The sequence below is a fragment of the Pelodiscus sinensis genome, chromosome 1 (genome assembly GCF_052426305.1).
Source record: "Pelodiscus sinensis isolate ZL-2025 chromosome 1, ASM5242630v1, whole genome shotgun sequence".
NCBI classification, from domain to species: domain Eukaryota; kingdom Metazoa; phylum Chordata; order Testudines; family Trionychidae; genus Pelodiscus; species Pelodiscus sinensis.
The window spans coordinates 352,219,927-352,233,686 of record NC_143052.1 but is presented as its reverse complement, the minus strand read 5'-3'; the positions used below and the strand labels follow the sequence as shown (position 1 = coordinate 352,233,686).

The window sequence follows — 13,760 nt, the reverse complement described above, 5'->3', positions numbered from 1 at the left end:
GTCTCGGTATTTCTTTATGCGCCACAAACCAATGACAACTTACAAAGGGCCCCCCCGGTGATAGAGTAAAGAATTTGTTGTCTAGAGTTTGTAACCCTGTTAAATGTAAGTGGCTAATTGGCATCTCAAATCATTTCTTACAGTTACTAGAGTAACACAATAACCAACACAAGAATGAACTGAAACATAGAAAACGTTTTATTTACAAGGGGGAGGGAGGGGACCTTTAACTGGGACGGGGGGGACCTTCAACTGGGACAGGGAGGGGGGCAGCTACTGGGACGGGTGGCCCCTGCGAGCGCTTCTTCGGGGGTGGACCTGCACATGCTGGACAGGCCGCGTCGGGGCAGGCTGCACGGGGAGGTGGGCAGGAGCAGGGGCAGGAACAGGGGCAGGAGCTAGGATAGGAGCAGGGGCAGGAGCTGGGATAGGAGCTGGGATAGGAGCAGTGGCAGGAGCTGGGATAGGAGCAGGGATAGGAGGGGGCATGGGCTGTGCTCCGGGAGGGATGGCGGGGGCATGGGGTCCGGCCATGCCATAGTGTATGGCGTGCACTAAATGTGCCGTGAGCATTTCCATAGAGGTGCGCATCCCTCTGCACTCCGTTAGGAAGGCAGCCCAGCCCTCCTGCCGCCACTGCAGGTCCCCCTGCACCCGCTCTGCACTGGAGCCCTGGGTAGCCTCCACGGCGTTGACATGGCGGCGCAGAAGCTGGTCCCTCTGACGGAGCCTGCGCCTCTGGGGTTGGCCAGCTGGGGGTGCCGCTGCTGCCAAAATGGAGGGTCTGGTGCTCGGTCCCGCTGCAGGGAAGAGAAGAAAGGACGGGTCAGTCAGGCAGGCCGTCCACTGTCCCCACACCACATGCCCTCCACCCCTGAGCCCAGGTGACCCCACAGTTGTGTGACTTGGGCCCACTCGGTTCCCCTCCTGCTCCCGTGTTGTATGTTGGCAAGGAGGACCGCCCCGGAGTAGGGTCCTCCCTCCAGTATTGTCAGCACCGGTCTGTGTCCTGGCCCCGTGGAGGGCGGGAGGGTGCTTGTGCTGCGTTCACCTGTGGAACTCCCTGCCAGTGGAGACTGTGAAAAGCTTAGGGCTAATCACTGGTGTTTGACAGGGAGCGAGATGCATCCCCACAAAGTGCCTGGGAGCACGTCTGGCAGAGGTGGTCTGGGCTCTCAGATCCCCTTGCGTGGGATATCTCCTGGACGGAACCAGAAGAGTGACTGGGGGAGGGGGTCTCATCCTTGCAGCAAAACTCAGGGGCACTTGTCCCTCCCACTATCCCTCCCGCAAGCCCGGTAGCCCAGGGACATGTGTGGCCACAGTGGGGACTCCCCTCAGGGAGCCAGCCAAGGCACCGGGAGCAGGCGATGGGCTCAGTGGGGGCCACGCTCACGGGCTGTGACGCTGCAGTTTTCCCAGGAGCAGCTGGCTGTGCCTCACAGCCAGGCATGGGACAGTGTGCCGTTCTCCGTGCTGCACCCTTGGTGGAGCAGCGGGCTCTGGTCTGAGTCCCTGGGGCCCTGGCCGGTTCCAGCCGGCATCCACCCTTCCCCCTGGTCCCGCCGAAATATGTGTGAGCAGCACGGTCCCAGGCGTGCCCTGCAGCTGCCTGCCGCGGCCAAGTGCCGCTCGGTCACCAGGCTGCATGTGGTTGCACCTGCTGCTTGCTGCCTCATGCTACGCAGCGTGCAGCTCACGTGGCCTGAGTGACATGTTCTCCCCCTCCTCCCTCCGGGTACCTGGCTCCCCTCCCCGCCCCCCGCCCCCCGCCCCCTGCCCTTTGGTAGTGCAAACTGCAAAGACTCACCAGTGGGTTCCTCCTCGGCCTCAGCGGAGCTGCTGGAGGGGGCCTGCTGGGTGGCAACGCTGGCTCCTCTCCACCGGACACGCTGCCACTGTCCTCTTCCTCCCCCGCCTCGGTGGGCCGGATGACGGGGGGGCGCTGGCACGTGTCCACCGGCCCTGGCAGAACTTGCAGGGCTGGCTGGCCCAGAAAGGCGTTCATCCGCTCGTAGTACGAGCAGGCGTCTGGTCCTGCCCTCGCTGGCCCGGACGTACCCCAGCCGCAGCTCCTTGACCTTGGAGCGGACCTGCTCACAATTCCGGGCGGGGTGTCCCTGCTGCACCAAGTTGTTCGCCAGCCGCGTGTATATATTCACGTTCCGGCGCCTGGACTGCAGATCGTGGAGACCCTCCTCCTCCTGCCAGAGGTCCAGAAGGGTCTCCAGCTCCCTGGGGGTCCAGGATGGGGCCCACTATTTGCGGCCCCTGGGGGCCTCCTGAGCTGGGGGTGCAGGTGGCTCACCACCCGGAGCTGCCATGGCTGCCTTTTGATGCTGGCTGGGCACGACAGGGGCGCCGTGGCAAACCTCAGGCCGCAGGTCTGAGGCAGGCTCCTGCCACGTGTGCCCAGCAGCCTCCGAGCTCTTTAAGAGCTCGGGTTACCAGGAAGTCCAGGGCTCCTACGGGGTCTCGCGCCGTCCTAACCGCTTTTTTCCGTGTCTTCTGCTTTTCCGGAAAAGCTGTCTACGCTGACCCTTTTCCGGAAAAGCGGCTGATTTTGTACAGTAGAGCGTCTGTGCTTTTCTGGAAATTCAAGGGGCCAGTGTAGACAGCTCGCAGCTTATTCCGGAAAAGCGGCTGATTTTCTGGAATAAGTGGCCCAGTGTAGACACAGCCATTTCTTATTCCTACTTTCAAGTAGGAATAAGAGATCCTCCGGAAAAGGGCTTATTTTCCGGAGAATCGTGTCTAGACTGGCGCTTTTCTCCGGCTTATCCCCGAGCCGGAAAAAAGCGGCAGCCATGTAAATGCAAATGCCGCGGGGATATTTAAATCCCCCGCGGATTTGCAATTCCGACTCGTCACATTAGCATCCCTTTTCCGGAAAGGGGTGCCAATATAGACGTAGCCTGTGTGTGGGTTTGGGGGGACACGCTGGTGCAAGGCAGGGGCTTCAGCTGACAGGCGTTGTCCTGCGGTGCCACAGCTTCCCGTTCCTTCTGCTTCTCCTTCCGGCTCTCTAGGGGAGGCCAGTTCAGGGGGGAGGCAGCTGGGGGCACAAGGGGCACAGGAAGGGTGGGGGTGTGGGGAGCGCCCTGGGAGCCGGCTGGGGCAGAGAGCCCTGTGATGGTGCCTAGACTAGCTGGCCAGGATGTGGGGGGCCCAGGGAGCAGCCGACGGATGTGGGGCTCACGCACCTGCAGCTCCATTTCGATCTCCTCCAGCCTGCTCGCCCGCTCCTGCCGTGGGGTGCTCAGTAGGGACAGTCTCCCCCCAGCGCCCCCCTGCTGCTTTTCCAGCTGCTCCAGCCATGGCAGCTGCTCCACCAGCGCAGGATCCTGCCTCTCCAGGGGCAGCAGGGCACAGTGGCATGGGAAAGAGACCGCGAGCCCCTGAGCCCCCCGCCCAGCCCTCCTGCAGTCCCTCCCCCCCAGACCTCCCTGCCCCTCACCTCAGCAGCTGCTGAGCCTCAGGGGGTTCCTCCTCATTGAGGTCTCTTGGCTTCAGGCTCGCCCCCTCCCCACCAGCTGCAGGCTCCTCCACAGGCCTCTCTTGTGCCCCTGTGGGAAAAGAGTGCCAGGCCAGGCTGCCCCCAGGCCTAGGGCTGCCCCCGGGCCCTGTGCCGAGCAGGCTAAGCCAGCCTTCCCTGGGCCCAGCAGGCTCTCCTGGACAAGGGCTGGTTCATCACCTTCTTGGCCTAGGCACCAGAGCTCAGCGCACAGAGTGTGCAGGAATAGAAGCGCTGCTCCGGGGCCACATTGGCAATGACCCCACTGTGGGGAGAGCCCCCCCAGGGAGTCCTGGGGAGAGAAATGCTGGAGTCCAGCGCCCAGCCCCACTCCCCTCTGAGCCCAGCCCCTGCCCCAAGTCCTGTTCCCACCCCCTCCCCAGAGCCCTGCACCGGCACCCCCAGCCCCACTCCCCTCCGAGCCCAGCCCCTGCCCCGAGCCCTGTGCCCACAGTACACACCCCTAGGTTGCAGCAGGACTGAGAACGGTTTAGCATCCCCCTTGACAAGGTCCCTCCCCAAAGGCTCCTAAGCAAAGCAAGTTGTCTAAGAAGGAAGGTCCTTTCATGAAATGAAAACTGGTTAAAAGACAGGAAACAAAGGGTAGGTATAAATGGTCAGATTTCCGAGTGGAGAGAGGTAGCTAGTGGAGTCCCCCCAAGGGTCTGTCCTGGGACCCCTCCTAGTCAACCTATTTATAAATGATCTAGAGAAAGGGGTAAACTGTGAGGTGGCAAAATCTGCAGATGATACCAAATTGCTCAAGATAGTTCAGACTAAAGCAGAGTGAGAAGAGCTTCAGAAAGACCTCGTCAAACTAAGTGACTGGGCAACAAAATGGGAAATGAAATTTAATGTTGATAAATGTAAAGTAATGCACATTGGGAAAAAATAATCTCAACTATACAATCGGAATGGGACTAATTTGGCTACAACTACTCAAGAGAGATCTTGGGAGACATTGTGGATAGTTCTCCAAAAGTATCCACTCAGGGTGTAGCGACCATCAAAAAAGCAAACAGAATGTTAGTAAACTTTTAAAAAGGGTTTAAAATCACCTAAAAAGACAGAAAATATCGTATTGCCTCTATATGAATCCATGGTACTCCCACATCTTGAATATTGCATATAGAGTTGGTCACCTCATCTCAAGGCATTCCATTGGCATTGGAAACGTTTCAGAAAACGGCAACAAAAATGAGGAGGGGTTTGGAGCAGGCCCCATATGAAGATAGATGAAAAACACTGGGGCTTTCTGTTGACTGGCCCCTCGAGCCTTTGGAACTCCGCAGTGCCAGTGACTGCGATTTATGCCTTGGCGCCTTAACTGTCTGGTTCCGCGCCGGTGCCGCAGACGTCTCCGGCGGTGCACTGCAGACCAACTGCGGCCCCTCCTCACTCTGAGGCTGCTGTGCTGCCTCCATTAGTATGAGCTTTAAGCGAGAATCTCATAGGGTATGTCTACACTAGCTTGGTAGTTCGAGCTAGGTAGGCAAATGAGGGCAACCGGAGTTGCAAATAAAGCCTGGGGTTTAAATATCCCGGCTTCATTTGCATCTTCCCGGGCGCCGCCATTTTTAAACACCCCTTAGTCCGAACTCCATGCCCGCAGCTACACGCGGCACGGAGTAGGTAGTTCGAATTAGGATCTCTAAATCGAACTACCAGTACACCTCGTTCCACGAGGAGTACCAGTAGTTCAAATTAGAGATCTAAGGGGTGTTTAAAAATGGCGATGCCCGGGAGGATGCAAATGAAGCCCAGGATATTTAAATCCCGGGCTTCATTTGCAACTCCGGTTGCCCTCATTTGCCTGCCTAGCTCGAACTTCCGAGCTAGTGTAGACATACCCTTTCTCTTTTGGTTCTGGGTTTAAAACCTCTGCAGATGGAACAGCTCTCCTCTCTGTGTGCCTCAGGCAGGCACTTTGGGCAGGAAGAGAGCAGGTTGCTGCAGGGCATAGACTTCGAGCAGGCACCACATGGCTTAAAGCCTTGAGACCCTGGCATCCCGTCCCATGACGGCGAGAGTCCCGCTGAATTTTTCACACTACTATCTACACCAATCAACAACTATTTAACAGTAATCACAACTAAATCTAACTATAATACAATAAGAAGGGAGATAAGGAACTGCTGAGAGGCTGAACGCCTAAACGACATGCTCCAGCTACCATCACTGGCAGTAAGAAGGAACTGAGGGTATGTCTACACTACCACCCTAGTTCAAACTAGGGTGGTAATGTAGGCAACCGGAGTTACAAATGAAGCCCGGGATTTGAATTTTCCGGGCTTCATTTGCATAAAGCCGGGCACCGCCATTTTTAAATGTCCGTTAGTAGTTCGGACTAGGCTTCCTAGTGAAACGAGGAGTAACGGTGGTTCGGACTAGGAAGCCTCGTCCGAACTACCTAGTCCATGCCGCGTGTAGCCGCGTGGCACGGAGTCCGCACTAACGGACATTTAAAAATGGCGGCACCCGGCTTTATGCAAATGAAGCCCGGGAAATTTAAATCCCGGGCTTCATTTGCAACTCCGGTTGCCTACATTACCACCCTAGTTCGAACTAGGGTGGTAGTGTAGACATACCCGGGGGGGGGTGGCAGGGCCAGCAGGGGTACATATGCACCGGTATACATATGCACCGCCACTCCAGCGGGCTCCCTGCTGGCCCTATGGAGACTGCCAAGGGAAAAAAAGCTCTGGAAACTGCACACGGCGCGCACACCTCTAATCAGAATGGACATGAGCAAGCACTCGAAGAAGAAGCTTGAATTCTTCACATTCCTAACAAGGTTCTCATTGAACTGTATGAACTCAGGACAGAGACCTGGGTATCCTGGTACATACACAGCTCTTGGAAACTCTGCTCTCAGTGTGAGTAGAGCCAAAATCCTTGCAAACTATCGTTATCCGGGAGGAGTGGACTGGGAAAGGACGATGGCGTGAGATCAAGTCCATCAATGTTTTACTCTAGTGTCGATTTCTTTCTGCATTGCTGAGCAATCCTCCTCACACAAGATACTGCAGAACTAGAGCAAGGGCAGAAACTCTCTAATGGGGATGAGGTTGAAAGGAAGGAGTTGTTGGCTTATTAAGGAGATCAATAAGAGGGAGCCTAGGAGAATGTGTACAAAATATACCTGAATGAGAATCTATTCTCCCTGTCTCATAAATTCAGGGTGACATTCACTTACATTGAAATGTAGCAATTATAAATCCGAGAAAAAAGACTGTTTTCTGCGTTCATTGCCTGATTAGACTGGGGAACTCATTGCCACAAGAATTAGTTGAGGCCAAGAGCTAAGCAAGGATTAGGAAGGTTTTGGATATTAACATGACTATTGAGTCTATCTAGTTACAATATGTACACCTAAGGCTACCCGTATCAAAGAGAGGATGCTGGACTAGCTGGATCATAGGTCTGATCTAAGATGAAATTCCTGTATTGTAAAAGAGCCAGGTTTCCCCACATGGAAGGAGACATTATCCTGCCAGGTTATGTCTTTTTGTTGAATAGTATGGGTACAAGGGTCTTTGTGTTTAGGGCTACAGGCCTGCACCTTTTACTTCCCTTATTTCTACTGGTGACACGCTTTCTTGCTGGAATCTGTCATTGCCTGAGATATAAGTTATAGGTATTGACTGACAACCATAAGCAGATACACACGTACATCCGTGACAGATTCTTCTGGGGAGTTCTTATGTGACTGGCACCTTGATAATTTTATACTAGGTTTGCATTTCACAAGGCTAAGGGACCCCGTGAGACACTGAGTGCCTATTTATATGAGAAAAACAATGATGTCATCCCATCAAATCATACAACCTTCCCATACATGACTAACAGAGCTAGCTAACAAATGGTCAAAGACCATCTTGGGTTAACATCTCTCTCACGCTGGCCCACTGTTTTAGTTAGCTACCAGTCCGCATGACGGTTGTATTTCTCAAGGCTTATTAATATTGTAGAGTTGCTTGCTCTCGTTGTAGAAAGTACAAATGTCTCAACTTGTTCATTGTCCCTGTGTAGCCATCTCTGTAGTCACACATGGTATGAATCGGTGCAGAGAAGCCACTCGGATACCTACTGTGGCATTTCTCACTGGTGAGACAGTCAGTTTTCTCCCACCAGCCAACGGAACACTTGTGATGGGAGGCACCTCACGCCTGAAGAGGAAAGCTGTGCGGAACGGGGGGTGGTTTTTGCATTGTTGGGGTCACGCTTTGATGCCAAGTCAGAGCTACGTAGGTTGTTAGGGAAGTTGTTTGGCATAATTGTTGTAGCCAAAGAATGCCTAATTGCTCGAGTAAACGGATACCAGTCTTTACCTACAATGTTTTTCGCTTAATCAATAGAACACTTATATTTAGGGATTTCTTTGACTACATCTGGGATGGCAATGGTCCCATCCATGCAAAAATTGATGTACAATTCTGTTGAGTTTAATGTTGTCCTCTGGGCATTGTTGGCTAACAAATGAATCTGTCCCACTAGACCTTTAAAGGGATTTTCAAAGTCTACAGAAAGAATTGTAGCCACTAGGGCCGTGTCCAGACTCAGGGTTTTTTTCGGGAAAAGTAGCCTTTTCCCGAAAAAACTTCCCCTGCGTCCAGACTCAAGCCGCGTTCTTTCGAAATTATTTCGAAAGAACGCGGCTTTTCTTTCGATGGCGGTAAACCTCAATTTACGAGGAAGAACGCCTTCTTTCAAAAGTTCCTCTTTCGAAAGAAGGCGTTCTTCAATGTAAAGAGGCCGTCTTCGAAAGAGAGCATCCAGACTCGCTGGGTGCTCTCTTTCGAAAAAGCGGATTTCTCTTTCGAAAGATCCGCCTGCAGTCTAGACGTGATCTTTTGAAAGAGGCTCTTTCGAAAGATGCTTTCGAAAGAGCTTCTTTCGAAAGAAGCCTGCAGTCTAGACATAGCCTAGGTTTCCTACCAAGCTACGTGTATTAAACCAATTAACTGTTGATCTTACATCAAGTCCAACTGGTCATATTCGGGTTGCATACTCAGTTAATCCCGCAGTAGCTAAAAAAGCCAAGAATCATTTATTTAATTGAATAGCATCTATCTGTCTTTCATCGGCTGTGACTATTCCACTAAAGATGTGATGGACAGTTCGATAAAACAACAAGCATGTTTCAGTGTTTATGCTGACTCCTTGTGCTGTTTTAGTTTCTGGCCACTTAGTAGATGGAATTTTGGTGTGCATTTTAGACCATTCCTGCTCCTGGTCTGATCTTGACCACATCTCAGGATGTTCAGTTATGCGCCCCTTCACACGAATAAATTCTCCTAATCCTCTGGCTATAGAACAACAAATTCAAATACTTGTGAGATGGGGCGGCTCTGCCGCCCCGCACGGCTGCCACGCCGTCCCCGGCATGCTGGGGAGAAGCGGCCACTCTGCGCCGGTGCCGGCGGTGCTCCACCACAGCCAGGGTGGCCGGCAGAGGTGGCCCTGTTCTCCACGCCGAAGCTTGGCAGTACCCAAAGGGCGGGGGGAAGAAGCGGCGGGGGTGCCTCAGCCCCAGCCGTGACCGCGCATGCCCGGGATTTCTGACAGTGCCGGCCTGGGCAAGAGCCAGGAGGGAACGGGAGAGGGGGAGGGGCCAAGGATGCCGACGTGACTCTCCCTTCCCTTCGTGTCAGATGCACCAGCGGCGGGACATTTAAAAGAGGCGCCACCGCCGGGAGCAGAGGTCAGGGTAGGAAGAGGAGTGACCCTGAGCCACAGCGTGAGAGCAAGGGAGGTAGGAAGCGACCCAGGGCAGGGTAGACACCTGGTGGTTTGGTGTGTTACAGGTTGGAACCCCCACCAACTGGAACTAGGACTCTGTCCCAGTCGTTAGGGCCCTTGGTCGGGGCTCAGAGTGAGGACGGACCCGAGCCACCCAACCTTCCCCTGCCGTCTAGCCCAAAAGTCAGACGGGAAGCGGAGGATTTCGGGGTGACGGGGGTCGTCAGACTGTCGGCAATGCGGGTGACAGGGAGCACAAAGAGGGTACTTGGCCCGGTGGAGCACCGGGTGGGGAGGCGGCTGACAGACTCCAGTCGGAGTAGCCCCCCTGACTCCCTGAAAACTTGGTAAAGCTTTATTGAAGAATTTAATGTAGGTATTAAATGTCGCGTGTGCTTCTAAAGCTGCCTCATCGATGTCATGAATGTTTGGAATCCCCACCTCTACTTCCGAGTCTGTCACAGTAACTTGCGTAACCCCCCTTTTTCCTCCCCGGGTTACTCGGGAGCAGGTCACACTTGCACGTGTGCCTGGGTGCCTGATGTTCTCAACATAAAAGGAGATCCTGAGCACCCCAGTGGTGATGATGGTTAATTGGGGGTTCCCTATCCACCCCCTTGCTGCTGTCCCTTCCTCATAAAGAATATACAGTGACGGTCCCTCCATCTGGCTGGCCCTGTACACACTTACTAGTGTGCCTTGGGAGCCTCCAGGAATAAAAGCATTCCAGCAATAATCTGGATCTAATTCCAAAGCACCAACTGCAAATCATAGACATCTAATAGATTACATTAGAATGAACAACCTTTCCGTAACTTAAAGAACCAGGGTTTAACAGCTTAACAATGAATAACATTAACAAAGGACACAGCAATAATAGGAACTTAGGGTATGTCTACACTACCCTCTAGTTCGAACTAGCGGGGGTAATGTAGTCATCCGCATTTGCAAATGAAGCCCGGGATTTGAATTTCCCGGGCTTCATTTGCATGAAGCCGGCCGGCGCTATTTTTAAATGCCGGCTAGTTCGGACTCCGTGCCGCGCGGCTACATGCGGCACGGACTAGCTAGTTCGGATTAGGCTTCTAATCCGAACTAGCTGTACGCCTCGTGTGTTTGCCTCGTGGAACGAGGTGTACAGCTAGTTTGGATCAGAAGCCTAATCCAAACTAGCTAGTCCGTGCCGGGTGTAGCCGCGCGGCACGGAGTCCGAACTAGCCGGCATTTAAAAATGGCGCCGGCCGTCTTCATGCAAATGAAGCCCGGGAAATTCAAATCCTGGGCTTCATTTGCAAATGCGGATGACTACATTACCCCTACTAGTTCGAACTAGCGGGGTAGTGTAGACATACCCTTCTATATCTGGCATCTGCACTGCCACCATTTTCAGACAATTGCTTGCATGGGCACGCTTGAAGAGCTGCAGGTGTAGTGGAGATTCTCTATGGCTGTGGAGCCATGTAGATGAGGGTTGTAGGCAAAGGGAAATGAAGCTGCGATTTAAATAATCGCGGCTTCATTTAAATTTACATGGCTGCCTCACTGAGCCGGCAAACAGCTTATCAGCTGTTTGTCGGCTCAACGCGCTAGTCTGGACGCTCCTGTGCCAACCTGAAAGCCCTTTATCGACCTCCCCGTTATGCCTCTTAGGATGAGGTTTACCGAGGATGTCGATAAAAGGCTTTCATTTCGACAGGGGAGTGTCCAGACTAGCGCGCTGAGCCGACAAACAGCTGATCAGCTGTTTGTCGGCTCAGCATGGCAGCCATGTAAATGTAAATGAAGCCGCGATTATTTAAATCACGGCTTCATTTCCCTTTGCCTACAATCCTCATCTACATGGCTCCGTTGACGGAGCCATGTAGTTTAGACGTACCCTATAGGGAGGTGGTGGGGAAGTAAGTCCAAGCTAGGCAGCAGCTCTGGTTCACTGAGCTGGCCTCTCGGCCTCTCTTTGGACCCCAATAGTCTGTATCTCTGCAGTCTGTCCAAGGGAGCACTTTCCCAACGATGCCCAATTCCTTGCAGTCTCCTTCTGTGTCTATCAGAAGCAGCATGCTCGATCCCAGTTCCAAAGGCATTCAGTCCCAGTCTGTAGCTGCACCCTAACAGCTCCCTTTCTGTTCCAAAAAGCCAAGGGCAGAGTCCCAGACTGCGAGGCCTCGCTTCCATACGCGTGGAGAGACTCCGATCCCAAAACAAAGATAGATACTTCCTCCTTGGTTTCCTCAAGGGCTCATGGGAATTGTAGTCTGTGGGGCTAGATTGCAACACACAGGATCCTCACAGAAAATAAACAGAGGCACCTTTAGTAAGGGGACTACACTTGTAAACAAGATGGAGCCAATTGACTTTCAAAATGATCAAAGTCCATTTTGTTACATTCTACCTGTCACAACTCAAATGGCAACTTCTGTCAGGGGTCTCGTGGCCTTTGCTGGCCAGGCTGGCACCTTTCCTGTCATAGACGGCCGCGTTCCTCGTCTAGGGCGGAGATCATGGACATTGGGGGCATAATCCCCAAACCTGAATAATGTTCACTCTGATCTCCACCCTGGACCAGGAAGGCGCCTGCCTTCTCTGGGTCCTGCCAGGCTTCTGGGAGCTGGCAGACTGCTCCTGGGGAGCAGTGGAGGGCTGGATGCCAGTGGCTTGCTGGCTCATGTTTTGGGGCCACTGGGTCAGGGGCAGTGACTTCTGGCTCTTGACTGGCAGGCCCTCTAAGGGCTCCGAGGAGGAGGGGAGGGAGAGAAGTGTTCTTGGTTGAGGCTGGAGTGGCCACCAGGGCACCCTGTGAAGGCTGGAGGCCCCCTATTTCGAAATAAGTGTCTTTTGTTTGATCCGCAGTGCCCTTTCAAGGGCTGGATGTACAAAAATCAGATTAAATTCCCTCACAAGATCTCTTGCACATGACACTATCACTGCATTTGTCTTCTGCTAACTGAAAGTGTTGCGACTGTTCTTCAAACTGATCAAGAAGCCTGTTGACATGTCTTCTGACGGAAAGCCGCCGTGAGTCAGAAAGCTGTGATGCGTGCTGGTGGTCTACAAGTCACGGAAGGCCAAGTGAAAGCACAGGGCAGAGGATGGGGCTGACGGATGAGGCTGAAAGAGGTCAAGTAATGGTCTGAGAGAGAGAGAGACAGCAATGGAGAGATCAAGGCTTAGTAGAGGGAGTGATGAGATGTTAAGTGTGAGGAACTTCCCAGTCCTTGAAATTCCACAATGCTGAGCTCATCCAAACTTCCACAATGCTGAGCTCATCCAAACTTCCACAATGCTGTGCTCATCCTTCCCCTTCCTGTCATGCAGATTCAAAATCAGTGCCCCTGCCAACCCCCAGCAGTCACCTTCTCCAGGTGTGCTTGCCTACTTGGTCACGAAGCTCTTTGGTTTTCACCCCATATATGATGGGGTTGAGCATTGGGGGAAACACGAAATAGAGGTTGGCCAAGATGACATGAATATGGGGAACGATGCCCTGACCGAACCGGTGTGCCAGGTTAGAGAAGAGGAAAGGAGTGTAGGATGTCAGCATCACACAGATGTGGGTGGTGCAAGTGCTGAGGGCTTTCCGGTTGGCTTTCCTGGAGGAGATACTGAGGATAGCCCTGAGGATCAGACAGTAGGACAGGCTAATAAGCGTCAAGTCTAACCCCAGGACTACAAAGGCCATCACCAAGCCGTACATCCTGTTGACTGTAGTGTCCCCACATGACATCTTTGCCACAGCTATGTGCTCACAGTACGTGTGGGGGATACTGCGATTGGCACAGAATGGCAGCCTGTGCAGGAGCAGAGGCAGGGGAAACATGAAGAGAACAGCTCTTATCAAGCCCACTAGCCCTAGCTTAGCTATTCGGGCATTGGTGAGGATGGCGGCGTATCTGAGAGGGATACATATGGCCACGTAGCGATCGAAGGCCATTATCACCAGAATGGATGAATAGAAAACAGAAAGCATGTGAAGGAAGAACGTCTGAGTGAGGCAGCCTTCCACAGTAATGACTGTTAAATTGAACCAAAATATACCCAGCGCCTTTGGCACGATGCCGCTAGACATGCTGATGTCTGTGAGCGCCAACATACACATCAGCAGGTACATCGGCTTGTGCAGGGTCTGCTCCTTGCCTACCACAAACAGAACCATGAAATTCCCCAACAGGCCGACAATGTAGAACAGAGCAAAAGGGATGGAAATCCAGACGTGAGCAGCTTCCAGTCCAGGAATGCCTGTTAGGATGAATGTTGGAGAGTCAGAGAGGGTGCTGTTGAAAGCCGCCATGAGGTGGTTGATTCTTCTGTTGGGCACCACAATGCTCAAGGTGTCTGTGAAAGAAGAGAAGCACATAGTATGGTCAATATTTTATGCTCCTTTCCAATGTAGAAAGGGGGGGTCAAGAATGAGGTGGCAACATATGCAGATGCCACTGGATTATTTAGGTCATAGCCAGCTCCAGAGAAGTCCTCCTAAGGAGCTAGCCAATATGGTGAAAGGGTAGCA

The 13,760-nt window shown here is 53.0% G+C and overlaps 1 protein-coding gene across 1 annotated transcript; it reads right to left on the bottom strand.

The window, feature by feature from the left end:
- Window positions 1-12,602: 12,602 nt before the first annotated feature.
- Window positions 12,603-13,541, bottom strand: LOC142827311 (olfactory receptor 52D1-like). Its single transcript, XM_075922153.2, has one exon. It carries the CDS (start codon window positions 13,539-13,541, stop codon window positions 12,603-12,605), a length of 939 nt encoding a protein of 312 aa, XP_075778268.1.
- Window positions 13,542-13,760: the final 219 nt, after the last annotated feature.

Coding starts and splice junctions, on each gene's coding strand:
- LOC142827311 (XM_075922153.2), bottom strand. CDS start 13,541: ATGGCGGCTTTCAACAGCACCCTCTCTGACTCTCCAACATTCATCCTA.